General features: G+C 44.3%; 1 protein-coding gene across 12 annotated transcripts in view; it reads left to right on the forward strand.

The window, feature by feature from the left end:
• Positions 1–27,229, forward strand: part of RREB1 (ras responsive element binding protein 1) — a 127,238-nt gene that overhangs the window by 35,724 nt on the left and 64,285 nt on the right. For 5 of the 12 annotated variants that reach the window (XM_075142644.1, XM_075142640.1, XM_075142645.1 and 2 more), the window contains 2 exons: positions 21,618–21,737; positions 23,104–23,306. In XM_075142644.1, coding sequence (XP_074998745.1) covers positions 21,618–21,737; positions 23,104–23,306 — 323 coding nt within the window. Of the gene's footprint in view, positions 1–8,411; positions 8,613–9,957; positions 10,307–16,859; positions 16,986–21,617; positions 21,738–23,103; positions 23,307–27,229 lie in introns of those variants that run through there. The other 7 variants (XM_075142648.1, XM_075142649.1, XM_075142650.1 and 4 more) reach the window with 5 other exon arrangements.

The raw sequence follows: 27,229 nt of genomic DNA on the forward strand, positions 1-27,229 counted from the left end.
AGTGTTTGTGCTCTGTATCTTGTTTGAACCTTACCCAAGCTGGTTCAAGACCAGGTAGCAGCCACTCTTTCAAGGGCCTGGCCATCTACCATGGGATCAGCGAGCTTCTGTCTTTCTGAGTGGAGGTGATGAGGAAAAAGGGGGAGGAGGTGTCCGTGTCTTAAAAAAGAGTTGAAAAGGAACAACTGGAAAACAAGCAACTACTCACTATGAAGTTCTTGGAAAGAAGGATGCTGCGTATGTAGTAGTTAATGTGAATCGCACTCTGCATGCATGGTAGCACACTTACGTGGCTTATGGGAGAGCAACTCGGTAGGCTGCAGTGGAGTCTTGGCAACCGTGAATGGAGAGAAAGCAGGAGGCAGCCTGGCTTCCCTGAAAGAGCTAGGGGAACATCAGGGATGGAGAAGTTTAGGAAGTATTTAGCCTCAAAATTAGGGCAACTTGAAAATGAATTAACTGCTGGGCCTGTAGTGATCTGTGTGTTCATGTATGTATAGGACCTTAAGCACAGAAAGGTTTGGGGTGAGTCTGGAAAGGGTCCATGTTTAAGGAATGTAGTTCTTCTGGCTTCCGAGATAGCTTTTTGTGTAGACAGCATGGAAAATGATTACAAAAACAAGTATTGCAAGACACTTAATGAGATGGGAAACTGGCAGTGCTAAGGCTGTGGCTCTTGGACTCGAATGATTGTGAGAGAATTGCAGTTTTTTTCTGCTTTCTTTTTCCAAGCAAACATTTTCTGACTCGTGAACAACCACGAGTGGAGTTTGTCCTACGGGCTTAAAGTCAGCAACCCCAAAAATGCATTGAAAATCTCTTGTGACTTTTGGGATGAGGGGCTGTGACAGCAACTGGACTCGAGGAAAAAAAGATACTTTTAATGTTTGCTGGCAATTCCACTAGTGTAGTCTGAGACTTCATCTGCTGAGATGTCAAACCGTCTGCTTTCACCGTTTTGGAGCGGGGGTGACTGGGACTGACCAGACCAGTTTTTAGGGAGCTTAGTCAGCTTCCTCATTTCCAGGTATACTGAGAGAGTCATCAGGGACAGGAATGGAGGGAGAATGTCAGTAAGTTCCTCTGCATGAAGGACGCTGGGCTGCCAGGAGGATTTTCATTTGGAGATCACCAGGCAGCTTTATTATGGGCCCTGTCTTCTCTTGCATGTGGCTCCGACAAGCTTTAACCATTTGTGCTGAAACACTGCATGTCAGGTGTTTAGCTTCAGGCCACATTTGTTTTGGTTGAAAGAAAAATAAGTAATTAAAAAAAAATTCTTCAGCCATTTCTAAGAATGCAGCTAAGGGAAAAATAACTTCAGGTTTTGAATTCTTTTTCATGTCCTCTCTTTTCTTATTGGAAAGAAGAAAAAAACACAACAAACCTAGAATCCCTAGAAAAGGGGGAGAAAGTCTGACCTGTTCTTCTGGTCCTCAAAGCCGTAATGCAGGGGCATTGAGATTTGGGAAGGGCAAAGCAGGTCGGAGATTGCAGTTATAGCTATCGATTGAATAAGCTAGCTATTTATTATCATAACTGATACTCATCAGCTGGTGATTTCTCTGGTGCGTTCTGTTCTTAATGTCTGTTGCAATACGGATGGTAAAAAGGGCTGTGCATGACCCGGTGAAAGCCAAGCATCCTCAGCCCTCTTGCTCCAGACCAGAGTAAGTCAGTTCAGCTCTGTGACTACTGAAGTTGGCAACCTAGTCGCACATCCTGAGTTAGCAATTTAGCCACCTTGTGTACCTATATATTTGTCATTTCTTTCACATGCAAAAAACTCGTGGGGAATGCGTGACCGTTTCTCTTGCCTGTAATGTACAGGTATAGGTATAGAATCTCTGGTTGAGAGATTTGTCAGTGTAAGATGAAAACATTGTTCTCGTGAATGTGCTTTACTTTGTAGGCACTTCTGTTCCATATGGAGTAAAGGTAGCTTGAAAGTTGTCTGACAAGATTTGCACACCTTGCCAAACACCACCGGTCTCCTAAATAAAAACAAAGGCCCAGAAGTTTGTAAATACTTGCGTATGTGATATGAACAAACTTCCTGATGCAGGGGCCATGTGGCCTTCCTTGCAGACCACAGCTTGCACTGGGACCTTTGTAGCTTCTGTTGAAGCTAATGGGTCTCTTCCACAGAATGGGCCTATTAGTACCAATTCATTAGCAAGACTGAGGCCTTGATTTGTAATGAGCCCTTAAGTGTAATTTGCAATAGCCTGCTGACTGTATCTTACTAAGCTGCTGTGGGTACAAGAGGGAAACAGATTGAGACTGGAGTAATATTTACCTTCACTTCCAGTCAGGAGGAGTATCTAGAGCAAAAAGGAATGTGCCACACCTAGGATCTCTGGAGTTGGCTCTTCTGGGAACTTTGGCCACAGAGAATGAAATACCCCTGATGCTGTATATGCAGGACGAAGGCGGCTGCTATCTTTAAAAATATGCGTATGAAAACAGAACTGGAAGTTGCTGCAAGGCTGCATTTGCAGGTATCATAGCAAGGAAATTTTAGAAACCAGACCTAAAAGGTTTTACAACAGCGAGTATCTCGGGATACTCCCTGACATTTCTCATTTGCTTTGCTGAAGTGTTAAAAGAACCCCTGGTTTCTGTAGTTCTGGCTAACAATTAATAAATTACTTTAGGATTTTGTTTTGTTTTGATTATACACAATGTGTATGTATAATATGTATTTTAATGTGTATTTAAAAACTCCTTTTTTGCTTGATTATGGAAGGGGATACTGTGGAAAGAGTATTTTAAGTTCTTTGACAAGACACTCGATTGAAGTAATTTATTCATGTTAAGCACCCCAGAGCAATATTGAATAGCTCTGTCCTCCTCTGTTTGGAGAAACTCCTCAAAATGAAAGAAAAATCCCTTTTCTGTTTGTTTTCCAAGAGAGAAAAAACTGAATTTCAAAATGGGTTAAACACTTTAGCGATTCGTATTCCATTTCTTGCAAACTTTCCCCTCCCCCCTGAGCCCAACCACTCTTCCCCTCTGCTCTTGCCCACAGAATTACCATGCAACTAATTTTAGAGTTGGGTTTACACGTTTGTTTTAAAAACGCTGCAGTCTCCATCTCTGATAATCCACCAGGTGGAAGCAGATGTGTAGAATATCTGTACATGTATTTGTAAATCTGAGTTTGAGCAGAGGGGGTTTCCAAGAGGGCAGTGTATGTGCGAAGGCGAGGGAACCCTCGGCAGTGTAATACCATCAGTAAAGCAAAAATTTGCAGTTAACCACTAGCTGGATTCGTTGGTGGTTTTTGTTCATGTAGTGGGCCGGGTGACATTGTATTAGCCAATTCTTCTGATGGATGGTTAGAGATCAGTTGCCTGGCTGTTCTGAATTACAATAGGGAGAAGGCCATCAGGGAGGGGATGGGGAGGATAAGATAGGAAGTGGTTTCTTAGAGATGGATGCTCTTCTTGTGCTAACAGAAGTTTTGGTCTGTTAGCCTCGAGTGTGCTTTTCTTACCTACGAGCTCATTTGTGGCTTACTGATGTCGTCTTCCCTTCTGCCTGCCCTTCCGTTAACCACCTGGCATCCTTGTACCTCTCTGTTCTTGCCAAAAATAGCATCTTTGAAGTTTGGGGGATATCCCTTTTGTATTCAGCTCTCACAACGATTTCGCTTTGAGTGCATCTTTGTCTGGAAATATGCGAAAAGTGCTAAAATTTTTATTTGGTTTGGTTGAGGGATGGGTGGGAGGGCAGGTGGTGTCAAACAGGAAGCTTGAGGTAGCTCTAAGTGACCTCCTGAAAGCATCCCTCCGGCCTGCGAATGCTCATGGTCTCCTAAAGGCAGTCATTTGGAAGGGGGCTGCGCTACCCGGATTTACACTGCCTGCTATGTTTCATGTAACAGAAACGCTGTGGCTGTGTACTGCTGCAGGTTTTTGTGCTGCCCTTCAACAATTTTTGTTGTTGTTTCTCTGCTGACCTCCTGCACTAAAATTCATGTCGCTGCCTGACAAGCTATGCTTCTAATAACTGATGCTTCACTTGTAGGGCAAAGCCTGGACAGTAAGATGTGTTGAATACATATTGATTTAAATAATTTCTTTACTGACTTGTTCTGTTTGAGCTTTGCTTAATTCTGAGCATGTTACAGAAACAAATTGCCTAAAAGTGAAGTGCTCCTTTCCAGCTATACAGGGAACATATTTGCATTTTAAGTCCAGACTTGCAAAACTTAGTCTTCTACTTGTACTCGGTGCATGTTAGGACAAAAATAAAATGGAGGAAGAGCTGAAAGAAACGGTTTGCATCACTTGAGGCCCAGTGGGAGCTGAGGGTCAGGATCACTCGTGAGAATTAATCAGTTCACTAGAGAATATGATAATACAAGGAAATGATGGTATTGCAATAAGGTTTTCTCTTTTTTTTATTAGTAGCAGAAACTTTAAAAATAAAAAGAGAGCGAGAGAAAGCCTGGGAGCAGAAGTGCTCTGAAGGGGAAATGGCCAAGACCAGCTTAGAAATGCAGAGAATGGTGGTTCAGGAGTACTGCTTCCCTGCATCTTTGTGTGAAACTCCTTTCTGTCTTGTGGAGGGGGGAGAGAGAAAGAGAGCACAGCCCTGTGAAATCTGACTTCTTAATGCTGTTTTGAATGAAGCTAAATAGTTCTGGGCCTTCTGCTTTCCTTGCGGATTGAGGATTTTAAATAGAGAATGCCGGGACTGTGGAAAAGCGACTCTAATCGCAAATCTGAAAGCGGCGTGCGGCCTTTCTTGTCATTTTTAACAAGCCAAAACGTCGCAGAAATCTGCTCAGGCAAACTTTTGGTCCTGCTGTGCTCCAGTGCAATAATTATAATGCAGAAACAGCTGATGGGTCACGTCTCCAGCCCTGCGCAGCGTTATGACTTGCTACCTACATTCCATGTTTAGCTTTGAGCCGTCAGATGGTGCAAGCAATGTGAGCTAGCAGCGCCTGAGGACATGCAGCCAGGCGACATGTCCTTTCGCTCTGCAGCTTTGGTTTCTTTTCTCTACTTCTGTCCCATCCCATCCCCTTAAGTGATGCATTTTACAATAAATACCGCTCTCTGGAGGGGGTCAGCTGCCCGTGCGGGAGCATGTGTGCCATTCCCACTGTGCTGTGTGTTAAGTCCAAGGGCCCAAGGTTTGTAAATACTGTTTCTAAAGTACCAAAGGACTCCAGGTGAGCTGCTTGCCCTACTTTCTGGAGACTCTGGAGCTGTGGTTGGTACACGCGGTGGCGCATGGTGGCAGACGGTTTCAGCATTGTTACTGATGTGACTTAATGAAGCATGAGTTATATTGGGGGCGGGTAAATTTTGTCTTTGTGCATGGGGAAAGGGTCATTTACAAATGTTTACAAACAAACAAAAAAGTTGAAAATGATGCTTAATTCATCCCTGTAAAGACTGAGGGAGGCGGGGAGGGAGGGGGATATTTTGGACTTGTGTTTGCTTTGTGCTTAGCACTGTGCAAAAGGTACACCCAGTCCTTGATCTAGGAGAAATTGGATAGGTAAGCAGAAAATTACTAACTCATTGCCTGGGACTGCTCTTGCTCTCTTGCTCCCCTCTTCCAGGGATGCCGTGGGAGAGGTGCGGTGCAGACATTTTAATTGTGGTAGTTTATTTTATTGTGAACTTATTTTCACTGGGTTTAATTGGAGAACTGAACTTCAGGTAGACTTTTAAATAATAGGAGTGTTCTTTATGGCAGAGAGTTTGCAGGCGAGCTCTTGAGCTGGGGAGAAGGGAGAGAGGGGGAGCAGGAGGAGAGAGTCTGGAGATGGAACCGGCTGTGGGTTCGTTCCACTACATCTTTTCATCTTTCCCCGGTACTGCAGCACCGTGGGAGTAGAGTTACCAACAACATTCTTGCTCAGGTCTCTCATCCCTCACTCAAATAGAGGGTGTAATTTGACGATGTCTCAGCTCCCCTGTGTGAAGGCTGTTGATGAAACTATATATGTGTACATTTTTAAGTGAAAAACAAAAAAAAACCCAAACAAACGCAAATCCCAAACCAGCTCAGTTCCGTGACCCTGCATCACCGTGTGGTTGTTCAAACGCTAGGACTGGCATGAGGCCGGACGGAGAACGTGTGGCCGGAGCTGCAGGGTGAAGTGAGGACTGGCAGTCTGTCCTTCTGAATGACAGCCGTGGCTTACATCAGGTTAAATCAGTCTGTACACTGCAGGCTGAAGCGAAGCAGAATGGATTAAAAACAGGTTTTCACTTCAAGCCTTGAGTTTCCTCGCAACTGCAATTCTGTGTCAGCTTGTGGGGGTACATGTATTTTGCATCTCAGCTGCCGTGGAATATGAGAGACATCTTTTTACAGGACAGTTCTCGCAGTCAGTATTCACTAAAGTTTTCCTTATTCGAACTGCTCTGTCCACAACTTTCACAAATAGATTTTGAATCTGGATTTTTATCTCCTCCTTCTCCATCCGTATCAGCTGTTATCGGCTGCAAATAGGTTAACAGTGAGGCCTGCCGGGCTGCTTAATGGGTGGCCGCCTGGTGCTGCCTTTGGGCTGATGCAGATCATTTCTATTGGCCAAGGTTATCTCCCTGCTGACCTTGTAGCCAGAACTCAGCCTCTCTGTGGCATGGTGATTGTGAAAAGGAGAGCTTCTGAAGGAATTTGTAAAGACTGGAATATCCTTTCTGTTTTTTTTAAAAGCCATGTTTTATTTTCATCACTGCTCTGAACGAGGAAAGAAAGTGCCTTGATGTTAAGTTTGCAGATTTGGAGAAGGTCGTGTTTGGAGATTCTTTTCTTCTAAAATCCACTGTGGAGACTTCCCAAATTTAGCATGGCAAGAGGCTGCTGTACCACAACTCGGCTTAAAAGCCTGCTTTTGCTACTGTACTTTCTCAGTTGTTTGCTCACTGAGCATTGATAGCTTGCTGTACGTGATGCACGGCATCTGATTTCTTCCTAGCTGTAGCCTTTCATACCAGAATGTCTTTTCCCTTGGTTGGAATTGGTTCGGTTTACTGGACTAAATATGTTTGCATGCTTTTGGGATGAAGAGGGACTTCTGTTAGCTGTGTAACGGAATGAGGCACAGGGATTAATGGGGGGAATGGGGAGAGAGGGAGGAGTCGGGTGGGTTTTCTTTTTTTTTTCTAGAGGCATCAGGCTCCTCCTGTAGCGAGGGAGAGCATAGTACATCGAACCTAAAGACCTTTAAAGTACATGCTGAAATGGATGCTGGGAAGATACAGTACAGTGCTTGGGCACAACTCCAAGGCTCCCAAGGCAAGTAATATTTAAACAAGCTGAACAGCCCCTTTAGGCAAGCAGCAGGAAATCCAGCACTGAGCTTTGTGTTGTTGCATGGTCAGCAGAAGATAAAAGCCCAGGCTATGCAGCTGGGGTTCCCTCCTATCACTGGATGGCAAACTGTTAAGAAAAGATAAAAGGACAGAAAAGAACAGGGGGTCGTCTTATTGAAAAGCATTCCTTCATATTTTAAGCTGTCGAAGTACTTTGAAATACATTGGGCCTGATGTAAGTCAGAAACAGCGTCATCGGCAGCTCTGGTGTGTGTTGGAGCTTTTACATCAGTTGGCAGGCAAAAGGTGAATTCATCCCTCTGCTTCACCAGAGATAAATGTTTAACATGGGTAGGATTGTGATACGCATAGGTGCCTCACCGCAAGCCTCACAGCAGGCAGGAGCTTCCCAGAACTTTTTTAGGAGCAGGGGGTGTAATGGTGGGGCTGCTGCTGACTGGGAGTTTCATTCTGAAATGCAACCAGCATTCAGCCATATATAGCCTTTCCAGGTCCCGCTTTCTGCAGCTGATCCTTGGTTAGGGACTATTTAGCAATGAGGAAGAGAATCTAAATGGATGAGATTGCTAGTTCAAGTCGTCTAATCATTATTTACTGTATTCCTCCCCTCCGTCCCTCCTCCTTTTTTCCTGCATCACAGCACTGGTGTCTTGGGAAAGAAAATGCTTCAGAGCATTTGTTACCAATTTAGCAGCAAGTACGTGCTCAAATTTGGGATTTCTGAGATCTGTGTGTGCCATATGTAGGCAAAATGTAGTATTTGCTAGTTCCAGTAGAAGGGAACAAACACAAATTTGCTGTTCTTCAGATAGTGTTTCTTTAATCTAGTGAGACTTACATTTGTGCAGCCTTTTTGTTTTGGTAAGACGGTTAACCGTCCTCCCTAGGGTGCCTAATTGCTTATCATGAACTAATCAGTCCCCTGGGTGTATGAAGGGATGAAACACTGCCAAGATAGAGCTTGTGACTTCCCCCAGAGGTGTGATAACCCTCCCAATTACCCCACCCTTCGGGGAGCTTGCTTACTGCTATTTTAAAGACCTCGTTACTTCAGAAATTATCCATATTTAGAGATTTTAGGAAGTTTTAAAGGAGTATATTTGCTCAGGAACCTTTGAACTTGTCAGCTTTCATATTTTTTATGTCAAACTTGTATTGAATGACATCTCAAGTTCGCTGTGAAATATGCTGAACGTGTTGCTGCGGCCACTTCTGTTTATGAGAGTGCTTACCTCCATAGCCTCCATGGCATGCCAGGCCCTAACAGATGAGGAAAGCGCCAGTTTCTGTCTTCAGCTGTCAGTAAGTAGGGATGGCGAAATCTTCTAGCTTCAGAAACCCCATTTGAAGTTTAGATGAAAGAACGAGTGAAACAAATCTGGTGGTGACTCTTCTAATTTTTGGTAGAATGATAGTTGCATATTACCATGTGTGAAATGAGTGGGTAGATTAAGAAAAGTTTTTCACCTTACACTGAAAAATAATTTATTTAGCTGGCAGTTTGCTTGCTTTCTCCTTTTAGTTTCTTGTTTTAACCCATTCAAATACACGCTTGTCTGCTCTACAGGTGAGACAGCTACCGATTTCTTGACTTCTTCTCTTGTATCTCTCTATATTGAACGGTTGAGCTCCATAAAGCATATAAAACTTACTACAAAACAATAATGTCTGAACTGGAAGTGGAAAATAGCTCCTGCTATTTAGTATCTGAGTGAAAGTATGAGTTCTGGTGTTGAGGTTTTCTTTGTCCTTTACTTTTGCTCTGAGTGAACATCATTTTTATATGAAGTTTGGAGGATGGGATCTTCAGTTGGGTTGAAATACAGTTTGTTCCTTTAAAGAGTTGTAACCTAATCAAAGAACAATATCAGATTTTTTTTTTCTTTGTGGCTCTTTTAAAACACTTTAGGTCTTGTTCACCTCTGGTCGTAGAGTAGATTCTAAGTGACCTCAGCAAGATTAATGTAAATATATATATTGTGATAGTATATACTGGCTTAAAACTGTAAAGCAAGGTGATTTCATTTTCAGAATTAAAAGAAAGTGGCTGTGTGGGTGTGTATGTATATATGACTGAGAAAATGTTCACGTGGAAACATCACTCCTCAAAAGAAGTATGAATTTCAGTATCATAGGTCTGATTATGATACTTAAATGTTGCTTTGCTATGTGTACATATATGAAAGTGATTAGTCAAGGTTCCACTGGCAAACTCTTGCTGTCCTACTGCAGAAATTGGGGTGGGTGTGAGTGGTGCACAGGCCACTTGGTCGATTTTTTTGTTGTTGTTGTCATTCATTTTTCTCTATGGTGAACACGTGCAACTACTACTTTACCCAGAATTGGGTTGAACCTATGCATAATTCATACTAGTTTGTTTCAGGCTAATGTTTTGGTATATTATATGTCAATGGGAGTCAGCAGAAGGAAATGAGTTTCCCTTTTCATACGTGAATTGTGGGAAGAATTGTCTGTATCATCTGTTTGATGGCAATGTGTGAAGCACTAGTGGTGGAATTGTGTTTTTGGAAAAGGAGGGTGGTTTTGGAGTGGCAGCAGACATTTTTGGCTGGAGGAGTAGCAACTTGAAACTTTACTTACTGAAGAAACCTGTTCACAATTTTGTCTGTTCTTTTTTTTTCCCCAGCGTTCCTGAAATAAACTTCCTGCAATTCTTTGCAGTGTGCAGGTGTCCAGACTCCCCTTTACTCATGGTCGCCTGTGCAGACCGTCAGGCGACTGAAGGCTGTACCTAAAATTCTGCCGGCAGTGCAGTTACAGTGTACAGTGGACACCTTGTACAGCTACAGGCTGTAGCATCCTAGTCCGAACAACTGAGTATTGTGTTCCAGGAGTCTAAACGTGTGGAGGACTGCCTGGAATAGAAAAAGGAAAGCTGCAGAGATTGTAAGCTGCTGCTTGATCCGTGTGGCTGTTGTGCTGAGGAGCATCAAAACTTTGCTGGATGGATCCGACAGCTCGTTGCAGAGTAGAGGGTCAGTCTTGCTTGTTATTTGCAGTTATTAACCTTAGTAGATTGTATTTTTTTTGTTTGCTTTGTTGTTGTATTTTTCTCTGCGTACATAAGAGGATTGTGGCCTCGCAACCAGAATGCTCATGTTCGGGAAACTTAAGGCTGTTCCTACTGAAGGGCTTTGAAGATCAGCAGGCATTTCCTCCAGGGTTTACAGCATTGTTGGAGGAGCTGGTCGCTGCAGAAGTCTTCGGCCTATCCGCCCGACTTTGGTCATTCCTTACCTCACCAGCACGTGGATTATGCTGTTTGCAGACTGTCTAAGCTCCACAGTGACCTCCGTGGATTCCTCATGAGGTTTTACAAGGCCGGGCCTGTGTACTTTGTAAAATCCATTAGAAATGCCTGCTAGGCTTTTAAAGTCCCAGAGCAAAGGCTATACGCCAAGGAACTTGGAAGGTCAGCAGCTGGATGTGGTTGTGGATGAAGGGGGATTTGTGTGTGTGTGTGTGTGTGTGTGCGCGCGTGTATGCAGTTCTTGTTTTGAAAATACATCTTTTTTCAAGTCAGATAGAGGTACATCGTTTCTGACAAGGCTTCTTGTACTCATCTGATAAAGCTGAGGAACTTTTCAGTCCCATAAGAAATTGTTGAACTGGATCCCCTGTGCCCTTTTTTTGCATGTGTGTTGCAGTCTATGAAAATTAACAGATGCTGTTTCATTTTGTCGGTGTGCAGGAAGCACCTCCCACAGGTTAGTTTCACTGTGTGTACTTCAAAATAGAAAGAAAACTGGTACTGAAGAATACCATTGGCAAGTAACACTGCTGTTTAAAATTTTCCTAGTGGCTTTCTTGTGAGGATCTCTACTTGGAGAGGCTTGCCAGCACCATCTACTGCTGTAATTAATTTACCTAACTAAACCAAGAAAGATACTTTGTATTTCAGAATTTAGAGCTCTGCAAACAACTCTGAAGGCTACCTGCCCAGCTGGTATAAGCCAGTGGGTATGCTCACAGGACTGTGGCAACTTGTTCATCAGTGATGGGAGAGAGATGTTTTTCTCAAGGCTGGGTTCTCCATTCACCTGGAGGAAGCAATAAACCTCAGTTTGAGTGATTTGTGGTACTCTGGCATCTATGGCAAATGTATATCTAGAATATCTAGAACTTCAGGTAAAATTAAACAGCTAGCTGGTCTTTTTTAGCTCTGGTTCAAAATAACAGGAGAGTGGCAACCAATGGTCATCTATGCTTACTATCACATGGAGATGATATATCTGGTCCTGGTCCTTAGCAGACTGTAGGAGGTGGTTGACTTGAGACCTGTTTGTGCCTCGTACAGGGCAGGGCAGGGGTTGGCTTTGGTTTGTGGGTCTGCAGAGGGTCTGCCTGGTGTGGAGATACAAGCTGGGTAGGAGCGCTACAGGTTATCTTGCTCATGAAAAAGCCGTGTAGCTGCTTGGGGTATTGCAGTTGGAGGCTGACCTTACAAATGCCTCCTAGAGTGGATGGGAGAGTGAGGGTTGTACAGCCCGCTTCTGAATCCCTTTGCTTCAGCACATCTCTCTTTCCTCCTTGTGGCATGTGGTTTCCCCTCTTAAAATTTCAAGCTAAAACTCTCTAATTAAAAAATCTATTTCGGGGGATATGTGTGTTTCTGAACGTTTTAAATTGTTTTGATTATAGATTTTTTTTGTTGTTGTTTGGAGAGTGTGATAGGGGGAATAGTTCCTGTGCTGACCAGAAACAGAAGACAGGAAGATAATGATGTTAACAAGGTGGGGGAGAAAAGGAGGTGTTTGTTTAGAAAAAGCCTAGTCACTAAAGCCTGTGGAGCAGAGGAACCCTGCTGATAACACAGATGAAATAGTCTGCCTCTTTCCTAACTTTAGAGGAGTGGAGCTTTGTAATAAATGGCTGCCATGTGGCAGCTGTCTCCCAGCTTCGTGAGCCTGGCAGTAGTTAATCCTGTCAGCAAGTCATGCTCCCTGGAAAAGAGCAGCGAGAAGAGCTGCAAACTCTTGAATCATTCTCTCTGCAAAATATTTGCATGTTGAATCTTTCTGCTTAAAACGAGTTTGGTAATTTGGTGGAGGTTCTCATCTTTAAGTAGCATTAAAGTGCAGCTGTGTTGGCTTTTAAATAAAACGTTAGAAACGTGCTGAGATGTTGCGATTCTTTTCCCTCTTTAAAAAAGAAAAAAACCATTTTAGTTTTGTAAGGTATATGTTCCAGGGTACAAAACGTGCTGTGTAAAGAAGGGATGCTCTGTGTTGCTATCCCTGTGTGTTAAGAAATTACAGGTTGAGCATCTGAGATCATGATTATCCTTAAAACCTTGAGGCTTTAAAATTAATCTGTTCACTTCAATTTGCTTTTTGTATTTTGCTGAGCATGTAATGTTTCTGTCCTTTCTCCACAACCCGGAAAACTAGAACTTTGACTTTAAAAAAAAAGTTTGAGATTTTTGTGCAGTAATGTAACACCATCAGATTTTTACGGGGCTCGTGATAAAATCGTGATGGTTGACAGCGCTACCACCAGGAAATGAGTTTTAATCCCTGTAATGTCTACTCTTTCTTTTCTCATGTTGTGCATCATTTTACTGCATTATCTTGTGAGGCGTAAAGTGCTTTGGCATGCTACCTGGTACAGTGCTCCAAGCAGAGGGTGCGCTGGCATCCCCTGCAAAGACAGCGCGGTCAGGCCGCAAAGGATGAGTTGGGGGCTCTGCGGTAAGCGAACCAATGCTCTCCCCTGTGGGCTTGCCTGTGCAAGGAAATTTGCTAGCATGTGGATGCAGTTACAGTGGTGAAATGCCATGTGGGACATAGCTACTCCAAAAGGAAGGAGTCTTTTCCTGGTTTAGCTTACCCTATTTCCAGAACGGTTTTTGTAAAATTGCCTGTGCGTTCAGGCCCTCTGTGAAGCTCTCTTTAAATCCATCCTGGAGGAAGAGGATCACAACCAGGGCACTGCACAAGAAGCAGGGCACTAGCACAGGAGATTTTCTGTATCTTCCTCAGCGTGATTCATCCTGCCTCTCTAATCCCTGCTGAACCCGTCCTGCTGCGCGCACACAGCTCTGGCTACGTGTGAAGAGCAAGCATGAGGGGGTGAAACATTTGCTTGTTTCCCCCTCCAGAGATTTGCTTTAAACCTTCACCTTGAGTACTGGGTCCAAAGCTGCTCTTGGCTGAGCTGCTGGCCAGCAAGGCGAGGGACAGGGACAGGGATGGGGACGGGGACAGGGCCTCCCTCCCTCCCTTCCCAACAGCTGCAAGCGCCAATTGCCAGCAAGCAGCCCGGCCGCATGGTTTCGTGGCTTTTCTTCCTCTCGTTACTACTGCTCCTTCTTGTTTCCGTGATGCTGTGCGGAGGAACAACCAGACAGATTGTCTCCTCTCGGGGTGGGTGCCTGGGCATGTGCATGGCCAGTTGGTATGGCACAGGAGCCCCTGTTTTTTCAGTGACACCAGGGGCTATTGATGGCAGGCTGGGGCTGTGCTGCTGCTGCACAGATGCTTGCTCTTGGCCCACCTTAAAAGGACAAGATATCCCGTGGTTTAGACTGGCCATATATTGTCGGGGATGTCAGCATCTCCGTCACAGCTACCCAGCTGAGCCCAGTGTCTCGCTTCGCCCGCGCCACGTCCCTGCAGCCTCTCCTCAGTCGGAGGCGAGGGGTGCTGTAGTTTGGATTGTTTGGAGGGGAGGTCGCTTTCCTTCTCCGTTACTCAGAAATGTTTTCCATCTGGCTCTCCCAAGTGCAATCTGTCTAGCTCACCCCTTGGGCTCTTGGACAAGTATCTCATTCCCTCAGTGCAGTGCTTGCTTAGCCGTGTAGGTGATGGGACATCAACCTACAGCTTTTCCCCCCGGCTCAGGGTTTTAAGTTAACTGGGTTTGGCAGGACAAAGCAAAAATGAAAAAAAAAAACCAAACCCACAGAGCTACATTTTAGATTGTTTCCTCATTTTGCATCCTTCATCCCCTCTTGCTTGTCTGAGGTGGCAGCAGCAGCAGCAGACGGGGTTTTGTATCCCTGGGCCATGCTTCCCTGGGGTCGCTGCGGCTCCCCTCGGGCAGGTGTGCCTCCCCTTCCTCGGCCTGTTGGGCAGGGAGACACAGGCGATGGGGGTGACCGCTAGTCCTCGCTTCAGCTTCCCCCTGCCCCTCCGCTCTCTTGCCTTGTCCTCGGCTCCTTCGGGGCCGTGTAGGCAGCGGTGGTTTTGGCAGGCAGCGTGGCGCCGCTCACCTGACCCACTCCCGCCTTCGTGAGACACCTCCATCCTGCCTGCTGAGGGAAGAGCCTTCAGGGCCTGCTGCCTCCGGTCCCTGGCTCTGCTCCAGGCTCCCACCCTCTCCCACGCCGCGTCCCAAGGCCGTCCCCTTGCCCGGTGGGATTTGAGCCAGCCCTGGCCCGAGGGAGAGATGCAGCGGCCGGACTGGGGAAGGCTGATCGGTGTGGGGAGAGACCCCGGGCTGTGTCCCAAGGAGCACCGCCCCGCTGCGGCCAGTGCCAGCCCCGGGGGGGGACACGAAGGGACTTTCTCGGGTCGCCACTTCATCTAAGGCAAATAAACTGGAGTCAAAGCCAAGAAACACATCGACTTCCTGGAACTCTGCGAGCCGTCCGCACAGCTGTCCCCGCTCCCCAAACACATGTAAAGCAGAGCTTATAAGGACAGACAGTATTGCTTTTGTGTCCCTCCTCAGCCGGCGGGGAGGGCGTAGGGGAGGGGATGTGCCGGGTAAGGCCCAAGGCCATCTTGTCCCGTGTTCCCCCTGCGTCGCCGTGGTTCCCAGTGACTGGGGGAAGCCGGGCCCCCTCCCTGCCGGCCTCCTGGCGGCTGCGCAGGCAGGCAAGGATGAGGATGGAGGGGTGTTTGCAGTTGTCTACACGGGAAGGCGTAGAAGGATGTCTGCTTACAGCTACTTGTTTTACTCTGCTGTTGCCCTGACTTTATTTTTTCGCGTTTCTAAAAGCGGTGCTCGTGGCCCCAGGTTTGTTAAGCTGTCTTCAAATCTCAGTATCTGTTTTGCTTGAACAAGCTCTCGAAGCTGACTGCAATTCAGTGACAAAGGCTTCCTGGAGGGCCAGGTGCTCACCCACAAGTTGATACGAACAGTAAGGATGAGGAACAGCTCATAAATATTTCTCTGGTTGGAGGGGAGGAGGGCTAAGGCGTTAGAAAAATCTCAAAATTCATCAGCAGCTGTTGAACCTAAATGCGGCTGCAGGTTACTGCAGCTCTTGTGGTGCCGTGCATTTTATGTGGTAGCCGTCCCCAAGAATGGCAGTGCTGGTTGGGAGCTCAGTGCAGGCTCGGATCAAACCCTACCGAGGCACCTACCGAGCGTGCTGGCGGAGACCTGGGCTTTCCTGTTGGGAGCCTGGGGGCCGTCGGGTTTTGCTTTCGCTCTCGGCGCTGGAGCAGCGTGTGCCTTGGTTCTCATTTCTAGCCTAGCAAGACCACAGGCTCCTGCGTGAGGGCAGTTCCCCCAGCACACAGCACTTGCGAAAGGAGCAAACATGGGTACCCTGTTCAAGTTAGCAAATTGAGTGCAGGGCCAAGAAGATAGGTACGAATGCATTTTATATTAAGGCTGCCTGGTATCTGTGTGCATTGCTGTAAACCAGTTGGACCATATAGGTGAATTTCATCCAGGAAACCCCTGCTTTGCCGGTAAGGCATCTCACTGTTAGATTAGAACAGCTTCCTTGTTTTCAGTGTATTACATCAATGTAATACCGGAGTATCATGGTGATTCAGAGTTGTTGTTCACTTAAGGCATTAACTAAGTTCAAATTCTGGTATGGTTTATGGAGAGATGCTTTTGGTCATCTGAGCCAAAGTCCTGAGGACCATTAGTGGTCCATAAGTCATCAGAGGGTGATTTTCAAAACCTACATAAAAACTACATACACGCATGTATCCTATCATGCACGCAAGGAAATAAAACAGGAGGAGTAAATACATTTGAATATTTAAAATTGAACCTTACTGTTAAGTTGTTGTAGGAACAGGATACAAAATAATCTGGAAATATGGGGGTCATCTTGTTCGTGTTTGGTGCTTCTTCCCCTGCCCCATCCCCAAAACAGAAGGTGGTCCCTAGCTCAGTTTTAAGGTATGGCCATGAGCAAGTGCTTCACTTGTTTATTCTGTGTCTGGATCCATCTGTCTGTGTACATGTTAGGTGAGAAAAGGCATATGGATGTTGTGGATTTGTAGGGTTATTTTAGGAAGCAAAGTATTATATGTGCGCTAACACAGGTAAAACAATTGTATTGGTAACAGCTCAGAGAGTTCATAGCAAGAGGAGCAGTCTGTCTTTCGGCGCTCAGAGAGTACCTTTCAAGAGATGTTGCTGCTTTTGGTTGTTGTCTTTTAGGGTTTGTTTGGTTTGGTTTTGTTTTTCCCTAGGGGAAAACATTAGTTACAGGTACAAGTTGAAAACCTTTGGGGTAACATTCTTAGTTTTTACCAAATGCTCAGTGAAAGAACGACCACCAGATACTCCCATGCCACTGTCTTTCTTTTTATGCTTGTCTTCCTTTCCCCATAGGCTGCTCTGTACTGGTGCTCCAGCAGTGGTGACAGTGAGGTGACGCTGCCAGTATAATTCTCTACCGCTGGGGTGCCGAGTCAGCACCAACACTTCAGTAGCAAGGGCAGAGTTGGTATTAAAAAGGTCAGTCGGGAAAACTTTTTTCGTTTGGTTTTCCTTTGCCTTGAGGCAGTGCTTTGAATAGTGTTAACCCTTTTTTCTTCCCACATGACACCTTTTCACCCTCTTTCCTTCCTGCCAGCTTTGATGCAAAATCACGTTCAAAATGTAGTGCGGGTGATTGTGTGCATCTCTTGGGGTGGGAGTGACCATTTGTGCTTGGGAGTGTTGCCATGTGCTCTGGGAGTAAAATCTGCTCCTCTGTGTAGAAGCTTAGTAGGAGACCAGTGCATCAGAAACTGTTTGGAGCATGGCGTAGCAATTCTTAGGTATTATAATCTCAAGGGTAAACGGTAAACTTTTGTTTATTCAAATGTGATATCCCTCTTTGAAGTTCTGTTCTCATCTAAATTTGTATACAGAAGGTCTGGCCTTCATTTAAATGATCCTTGGGGTTTTTTCTACCACTTAGAAAAAAAACAGTGGGAAAGCCTTGAATAAGCTAATAGCGTTGCTAAGATGGAAATGATGAAGAAGGCTCAGGATTCCTGTTTGAGCCTCACGGGAAAAAGTGGTTTGTGGGGGGGTGCACATTCCTAAAACTGTCATTTGTTTCCCCTGTTTCTCCTCCCCCCTGTGTTCTGTACTGCGTACTATGGCATGTTTAATGAAACCAATAAAAGTATTTGGCTGAGAGTGTTAATCTTTCCCTGGCCCAATTAGTGCATGGCTTCTACTTTAACGTTAATGTGGATTTTTTTCGGAAGGCAGAACAATGAGCAGCTTTGTGCTACACACCAGGTTTTCCCCCTCCTTGCCTGTATTGTGTGTTTCTTCCTATCTATTCCAAAGGGAGAGCTCATGTGCAAAGACAGTGGAGCAATCTGGAGCAGAGACTTGTACCAGCTCCCAGGGGCCAAGACGTGCTGCTCTGTGCTTGTGTAGCTGCCTCTCGATGGCAAGTCAAGTGACTGTGACTCTGAAGACTCATCATTTCTTCTCCTTTCTTCTTCCTTCCCCTGTGGCCCGTGTTCTCCTTTTTGCTTCATCTGTGATGCTCTTCACCAGAAGGAGAAGCAGCTGTAACTGTTGAGAGTGGTCTTAAAACAAGAAAATTAAATACAAATAAATACACATAAGCGTAGAGGGGAAGTAACTGTTGATGGGCTCAGCTTTAACATACAGTGGAGTCACACTTTATCCCAAAGGAGGAAATAGGTCTAGCAAGTGTCTTCCTGTACAGACTGAATGGGAAGCAACAAGGCTTTTTTTCTGTTTTTTTAGCTCTCTGCTTTCTCAGTGACTCTCCCATTAGCTGGTTATGTGGGGCATCAGGGGTGGGACTCTTGACAGAAGCAGGAGCTAAAGGCCCCTCAGGTTTCTCTGTGGGGTGGAAGTTGCCCCAGTTTCATGGTTTCAGCAACATCATCAAGTGGAAGGGACACCTTCCCGCAGAAGAGCCAGGTCTCTTGGTGTGGCTGTGCGAAGAAGGCTGCTGCGTTGTTTTGTTTGGTCACCCCTCTTCCCCCCCACATGTGTTAGCACTCTCGCTCTGTTGCTTGCTCTCTGCTTTTCCTTCTTTTCAAGGAGGATGACTGTGACACTGGGGGGTTTCTTCAAAGTAGAAGATGACTTGAATGCTTGTGACCACTTCCCTGTTTCCTAGAGGCTTTGGTCCGATATGAATGCAACCTGAGGCTGCACTGTTTGCCAGCTTATTTCCTGTTTGTCCTCTTTCCTGGAGGTCTTTGTTTTCTTTTGGGGAGAGAGAGGAAGAAGGCTCCATCAGCACGACCTCCAAGCAGGGGCATTTGATATGAGCTGAGAAGGCTTGCAGTCCTGAAGGCAGCATGGCATAGGGCGTCTGTGCTGGTTGCTGCCTGTCTGATTCCCTGAGTTTCATAGGTACTGTGGAAAAAAAACCCACTTCCGCATCCTCAGTGATGCATTTATTTAAAGAAAAAAAAAAGCAAAAAAAAAAAAGCTGCAAGAGAAATCTCTCAGTATGTTCATGCCTAAAGGCACCCTGCCATGGGTTTTCCCACAGGAAGGAGTGATTTGGCCCAGTATTCTTATTGTTTCTGTATCCTATTGCAAATAGAAAGTTATGCTTCTGAAATCGGTGTGTGCTGCTCATACAGTTGTCTTTGTTTCAGTAGTGCATTTTTGCTTCATGCAAGAGAGTGAAAAATACATATGTAAATAAAAGCATGCAACAATAATACTTATTTTTGCAGAAATTAAGTTGTAATCTTTCAACTGCTTCCAAAATAGGAAATTTTTAATGTACAGAAAACAGTTGTAAAAACAAGATCTGTGACTGTACATCTTTGTTTGCGGTAGTAGGAAGATATTTAGATTAAGAAATAAAATAACTTGTTTCATAGAAATTATGAAAGGCTGTAATAGCACAATACATAGTTTTCCTCCTGAAAGAAGAACAGAGGGCAAGCTGGCAGGTGTTTTTAAAACGGGAGGTGGGTTTGTTAATGTGTGCATGTATGCCTGCCTCTTCTCTTTGTGGTGAACATTTCCCATATTCACTGTCACTAAAAGCAGCACTAGGAATTCTGACTCTAGTTCTCTGGGAAGCTGCTCAGCTATCTCAAAGTTACCTTGGCCGATGCAGGAGTCTTCACAGTTACACAATAGATTGACTTTTTCCAGGATGAATCAGTGGTGACAATGTCCTAGATATTGACTGAAAGAGGAATGAATAGATCTACTTTGGAAGGAAGAGTTGTTTTGTTTGGTTGGGGTTTTTTAAGGACTATAGCACTTACTTGCATTGTTTTAGCAGAAATCCCTCTAAATAATTTAAACTGGTCCTTATTTTTGGTGGTACTAAGCAGATACAGCAAGCAACTAAGAAGATTTAGGCCAGTCTCGAAAATAACTCTTGTGCTTATTCTATTCAAAATTAAGTCAGCTACCACATAAGTGGTTAAAAAAAAGATAGAGAGGGGAAAAAAAAAAAGAAATGACTGGGTTGCTCCTAAATGAGACAGACCTTTTTTAAAAACAAACAAAATAACAGCAAAGTTATAACAGTTAAGGACAAACAAAATAAAGACAAACAAATAAACAGCTCCCCTAATTACTGGGTAAAATACAGAAGGAGGGGTGCTTGGCCTCACCTTGGATCAAGAAATCCCTGTGTCGCAGGGACCACTAGAGCTTTCTTAGCAGAAAAGTACAAAAATTATTAGGGAAGAGTTACCTCGAGTTGTTCAGGTTGGCATAAAAATAGTCTTTTTGTCTGTTTTTGAAGATGCAAATTGAAAACAATGTTAGTTAAAAAGCTGACATTATCCAGAGCCTTAGACACTGGGCTTAGTCGGGTCCTAAGTTTTGTCTCTAGGCTGTGCTGGTTCATTATGTCTGATCATCTATGTGCTGCTCTTAAGAGGGTCGGCAGTTACACATAGGAAGCTTGAATCTGCTGCTTTGTCTGGCATTGCATGAAATGAGGAACTGCTTGACAGAAGCCGGGCCCTTTGTCTGCCTTTTCTTGTGCGCTCTAGAACGTCAGTAGTTGGGATAACGTAGTCATTTATTGTTTGCAAATGCTGTTCAAACAGCATTTGAAGATGTGTTATGTGACTGATTTGCATGTCATCCTTGAGAATATTTTTTTTTAAAAGCAAGAAACCTTGTTGAGTTAACCGTGGTTTGAGGCCGATGGTCTCTGCTCTCTGAAAAATGGAAAACCTGTATTAAGTTTGCTGGATGCGATTTGTAAATCTGAGATGATGAAATGTCCACAGTGTGTTCATTTCCATAATTAAATTAATATTTTGTTTGTAAGGTTATAAAGGCGTATTGCTCCATTTAAAATGTATCAGTAGTTTGCCATATTACAAATAACCTTTCCCAGAGGCTATTACCGTGGGTGCCGTGGGCAGAGGACTCCTCTGTTTCTCATGCATTGATCATTCCCTGTCACCTCTAAAAATGATGTTTAACTGCCCTGTCATTCTCCAGCCAGAACAGGCATCCTTCCTGAAACCCCAACGATACCATGATAAGTTTGTGGTTTCACAAAGGGGTGTGGAAAAATTCAGTCGGCACATACGATAGTTGCTTATGTCCTCAACTCATCTGGAAACCTTGGGCAATGCATGTGAGGAATGTGCCAAATGGTCCCAGAAAACTCAGTAGTCATTTCACCACTGCTAGAAGGAAGAAAAAGGTCACCATGAATTCATGTATGGGAGTAAATGTTAATCCTCCAAGAAGAGAAGGGGAGAGGAGTGTGTGTATGAAAGTGAATTACTTAAATTCTCTAGTTGCAGAATATTCTTCCAACTTCTTAACCAAATGTCACAACCGTCAGTGATACGCTAGCTTGCTCTCTCCTTCTCTCCCTCCTCCTCTTTTTGCTGGCTGAATACTGGCGACCAAGCCGGTAAGGGTTTCCTCTCTTTGTTTGCCCAGGTTTCACCAGTGGCAGAGGCAGCAGCATCTCCCAGCCCAGTGCCAGCCACTCGTGGGAGTGGGCGCTTGGCTGCACCAGCGCTGTTTACATGCTTCTGTCATCAGACCTATGTACCAGTCAGGGGAGCCCTCAAACTAAAGGGCTGTAGTCTTATTTTGCTAAAATGGCTTCCAGAAAAAACTTACTCCTTTTTTCTTTTTCCCTTCTTCCTCATGTAGTGCTAGAGGGTGCTGCTGAAGAAGAGGCTGAAGAGCCAGACGCTACTACACATACTACACTAAGTGAGGAGACAAGCAACCAAGAAGAGAGCCACAGTCAATCAGGGGATAAAAATGAAGGTAACTGGTTTGACTAGCTCTGTGTGACTCTCTAGATTAGGGCATTGATTAAGGCTTGTAGAAACATTTCTTACCCATCCATACCCCTTATCTGTGTGAAGAGTATAAGATACATTAAGAGAAGCACTGGTGCATACATTTCTTTCCCCATGCCTAACCTTTATCTGTCTGAAAAGTATAAAATAGGTTGAGCAGAAGCATGGGCACATAAATACTCGACTACCACTACAGGCTTCCAAACTAAGATTTTCTTGGCTCCAAGTAACTTGGCACCACATTACTTAGCCTCAAAAAACCACCTGTTTATAATGCTCAAACTTATCTTCCAAAGGCAGTATTAAGCAGAGATCAAATGTTCATAGATGGACATGTTCCTCCTTGTTCATCCTCACATCCTCTTGTGTTACAGTGACTTTCTCACAACACACAGTAAGATTCTGTGCTCTCCACCAGAGGTGGCAGAGCAATAGACTGGCAGGGTGTTCCTGTTTGTTTGGGAGACTTCTTTTGGGGCAAAGGAGTGTTTAATTTGAAAGCATTTTCCTTTTCAAACTCGTAAAGAGGAAAGTGGAAGGCCTTACCCGTGTGTTTGACTTGTCTGTATGTTGAGAAACCAGAGATGAGATTTTAGATGTGTTTTGAATTTGGTATCTGAGACAGGAGCATCCCTGCTACATACAGAATGTGCTGCAGAAGTCTGAATCTGAACAGCTTTAGCTGTGGCATTGGCCATGGATGTAACACATATGCTCCATGGACTACTATGGCTTGGTAGACCAAAAAGAAAAAAAATCTACATAGATGCCAACTGTGGCAGTAAAGAGGCATTTGGGGGGGGCGGGATTTGGGATTTTGTTTTAGTTGGATTTTGCTAATTTAACTCATTCCATATACAGAGCTCGCTTAAGCTATGCTAGAAAGAGAACCCAGTACCTTACAGTGTGTTACTAATGCCTTAATTGTGCAGTTCTGCTCAAAACACGTCCTTGCTTGAATGATTGTGCTTGCCAGAGCGTGCATTCATCAGTACTGCTCTACTAGTTCATGGTGATCACAAGGTACCATGAATAATACCATTTTACAGCAAGAGAGTTTAAGGTAAATCACTCTACAAGCCCCATACTGAATTAAGGTTGAAAATGAAGATAACGTGAATGTCCTATGAGAAGAAATGTACACCTTGTCCTATGCATTCCAATATGAGAAACTTTCCCTGTTACAAGAACTCCCATTATTATGGGCTTTGCCTGTGCTCCATGATGATCCAGCAGAGTGTGATGCGAGTTACAGGCAGCTGAAAATACTGGGGTATTTTTTTTTTAGACGGCCTAGCAACTCCTATGTGTGGTTTTGTTTTCAATTCCAGACAAGCAGCTGGAAAGCTTAAACAGCTACAAGGTATCACCAAGTTCACCAAACAGTTTGGACGGAGCAGACTTGTCCTCCATTGACGCCATGATGTCAGCAGTAATGAATGTGGGGAAGATTGCTGAAAATGGTGGGAACTCTCAAAATGTCAAATCCCCCTCGAAGTCTCCTGCACCAAATCGGATTGGCAGGAGGAACCAGGTATGTAAACCCAAATGCAGGGAGGGTGAAGGGGACACAAGCAGCACACAAGGGAAGTGATAAGACATAATTACATTTCTTTGATTGTTTTGCCTTTTTTCCCCTCAGTGGGTATTTCTTGCCTCTGACATTGCTTCTCTGTGTATGTTTTCTGGTGGCTCTCCAGAACATAACTTTAGAAAACTGGAAATCGAAGGAAACCAGGACACTTGCTTGGATTCACATGTAAAACACATTTGAGCACAAGCTCCAATGTCATGCAATGGTTACCTTGTCTAGCAGATGCCGCTAGCAGTGGCAAAGCCACCTAAGAATTGCTGCTTCTTCCCCACTGCATCCTTTCTCCAGGCTCTTGCATTCGCATAGTATGTTGGGGCACCAGTTCATTTCATGGAACTGGGAGAAAAGAAATAGCTCAGAGAGGAGCAGAGCGGTGTGGCAGGGGGCTTGGCTTGGCCATCGTGAGGTGTGCAGCTGTCCCTGGGAAGATCCAAGTGATTTAAGGATAAAGGTGGTGCTAGAACGAAATAATCCATCAGTACGCTTAGCTCACACGTGTGTAGTGTGAGATGCCCTTATTCATTGTTAATAAAATTATGAAGAGTTATTGCAGAATGCTTTGTACAAATCTTGCAGAGCAAATATATGTAGCTTTTATCAGTTTTTTTCCATTTACAAGTTGATGGCACCAGTTGATAACAATATTGATCTGAAAAAGTGAAAGGAGAGAGTCGTATCAGTTAAAGCTGTGATTATTTATATCCATGTTTTTCTCCTGCTGGGCCAACCCCTACCAATGAAGGTGCTGCAGAACAACAAGAAATACCCCAAATCGCTGTGTCCATTTGGCTTTAGAGCTTGTAGTGAAGCACAGAGAATTTGTAAATGAATCGAGATGTAACAGGGACCAGAAAGGTTGAGAGGCATGACTCATGTGATGTTCCTATAGTAGTTTATTAATAGCTTGGCGAGTAGCTGCCCAGTTGACAGACTTATGACTTGTCTTGGATTTTTTTGCTTGAAAGGAGTTAAAAGCCATTAACTGTAAATGAACATTCTTAAATGAAGAGCCTGGGCAGTATATTGGCAACTGTGTTTATGGAATCGTATTGTCCAGCATCTGGCTTTAAGGTTTATTTGCAGTATTCCCACTTAGGGGCTGCCGTGGTTCCTTGATTTCATCATGTGAAGTAAGGCACTGGAGTTCAGACTAGTCTCAGTGGCAATGCTATTACTCAGCTGTCCGCTGGTACGCCATGTGGTTTGGCTTCAGGGAAGTTTATTAGCGTTAGTGACCTTTATTCCACCTGATATGTCGATGGGCATCGAATCAAAGGAGGCTCGAGAGTAAATGTGACAGGATTAAGAGGGATTCTTACAGCATAAAAATAAACAAATACATTGAAAACATAGTAAATAGCCTATTTGTTTTTAGGCTGAAAGATCGTTATAGCCAGAGGGGCAAATGGTTACGTTACTGAGAAAATAGAAGTGAGATGTGAAATATTAAGTGGGTATCAATCTGGTTAGCAACCTCTAATACATCGAATTTCCACTTTCAGCATAGCAGAATGAAAGCACTGAATTGTTTCAGTGCGTAGCAGTGCACAGATCTCAGATTCCGGTCAGAATGTGCCCCTTATTATAATTTCAAGGATAATAACAGTTAGCTAGTTTTCTGGGTCTGACTGCTGTTTCCCATGAGTTGGCAGCAAAACATTTTGCCCTGAACCTTTGTCCCAAAGTCTATGGTTCTCTTTATAATGCTGACTTTATCTTGGCTCTAGTCTACCCATAGTCTAATAAACATGTTCTCACATCAAGCAGCATCCATTTCAACTTCTCCTTTCCTTTGCTCTTGGAGAAAATAAAAAAGTGTGACAAAGGTGTTTCTTGAGCTGGAGAAAAACAAATAGACCTAATGCACAACTGCAAAAGCATTTGCCATCAGTTGAATGCAGAGCAGTCATGCCAGGTTGACTTACTAAAGGGAGAGGAGCTAACAAATTAGCTGCTAATTTTATCTTTCAGTTCAGGAAGTCTGTTATCACCAACGTGGCTCGGGTGGGGTAGCTGAGTGCTATGTTTTAAATGTGTGAGTGGGGGTCCTTTTACAGTAGGGATGCTAGTGGTTTTTGGTCTGGATTGGGTCAGTCAACAGCATTCCTGTTGTAGCTACCCTGGATTTGCTTGAGCTGTGTTATGGTATGCAGCATGTACCCTGTGTGACCACTGGAGAAAGTTTGGGTTTTAGTTAATAATAAACCCCAGATTCAATACTAATCAGCTCTGGCTGAGCTGTAGTGTGTTTCTGATCTTTGCTTCAAGGTGAACCCGTAATTACTCTATCTTCTGTTAATTTGCTGATTCGAAGAGCAGGCAGTCTAGAAAGCAGGCTTTGAAGAATCAAGTGCATCGTGTAGAACTGCAGCACTGGGTTGGGGGGGGCGGCAAAAAAAAAGTAGTAGGTTGATAATTTCACACAAATACCCTGGGGATTAAACACCATCTAAACTGTCAGCACAGCTGCAGGGATTTTCCTCACGGCACAGTGTGTTTGTTCTCTGTCCTGAGCCAACTTTAACAGGGTTGCAGTATAATTGGAGCTGAACATTACTTCACAGACAAGTTGCATATAGTAAAATTAAAGTTGTATAAGTAGGATGGAATGCGCGTATGCGAATTGTATGTTTGTATATTAAAAGGGGGGGGCACTGGGATAATGTGTTGTAATTTTCTTGGGGTGTTCAGACTTCATAATGGCAGCCTTGCTTGCTTGCTTTCTGATGTTTTGTGAGTAATGGTACATTAGGCCTTGGCCCGTGTGCATGGCCTACAGTGATTAGCTTTAGGATAGAAAGCCCTGAAATACAGTTAGAAAAGATGTACAAGAGAAACAGTAGGGAGGAGTGGGAGAACCTAATCCTTGCAGTCCTGATACTTTCAGAAGTGAAGTCACAAGTTTTGTTTACTTCGGGCAAAATGGGAAAGTAGCTCTTCATCCACATCCACAGGTCACTGAAGTTAATAGAAAATTATCACAGCCCTATTTTTGAAAACACAGTGTTAGATTTTTAATAGGGGACTTTCCAGACTGGTTCCCCAAATCATGTAGGAGGGGATATTCCTTTACTGAGACTTAAAAAAACTTTTCTCTAACACTGTGTCAGCACCTTTCCTCCTAACACGCCAGAGAATTTGTCAGAGAGGCTTGGGTTAGTCATTCTCGGTGTTCTCCACAAATGCTTGTGTCTGACAAGCTGGAAATGGTTGCTTCCGAGTTGATGACTTTTGGGACAGTGATGGGGGAAAAGAGCTGTGTGGAGAGAGGAAATGCACAGATACACTCATACCCATCAACTCCCTCCCGACTAAAGAGCTGCTGAGGGTGGGTTTTCTTTTTTGCTTGTTTTCATGGTTTTACTAATGATACTTAAAATAGCCAGCAAAGAGGTTCCATAGAACATGTCCTTTTTGGCATAAATATTATACTTTCCCATTGGTCATGCAGAGATGGTTTTCGTACTCTCTTGTCACCAGAAGTGTAGGTAGCAGGCGGTCGATCTATCTAGCTGGTGAAGATTTGCATGATTCTACAGAAAAATGAGGTTTAATTTTCAGTGCCACACCATCTTCCTTTTAATATAGAGGCGTTGGTGCAGAAGCCGCGCCTGGGCTTCTTAGCGAGGTGGTGAAAATACCCTTTATGTCATGCAGTAGCCATCCTTGCGGACAATTCAGGCAAACGCCTTTGGTTCCTGTGAGAGTGCCGTTTCATCCTTGGCTGAAAGAGTGGCGGCTTTGCTCAGTGTCTCAAGGGCATACTTAAATCACGCTGAGCTCTCCGTTCGGCTTCATTGTTTGTACTCATGGTTTGACCATGCTCACTCCTGATTCTCACCTGGGTGGAGAATAACCACGTT

This window comes from Calonectris borealis, chromosome 2 (assembly GCF_964195595.1).
Source record: "Calonectris borealis chromosome 2, bCalBor7.hap1.2, whole genome shotgun sequence".
NCBI lineage: Eukaryota > Metazoa > Chordata > Aves > Procellariiformes > Procellariidae > Calonectris > Calonectris borealis.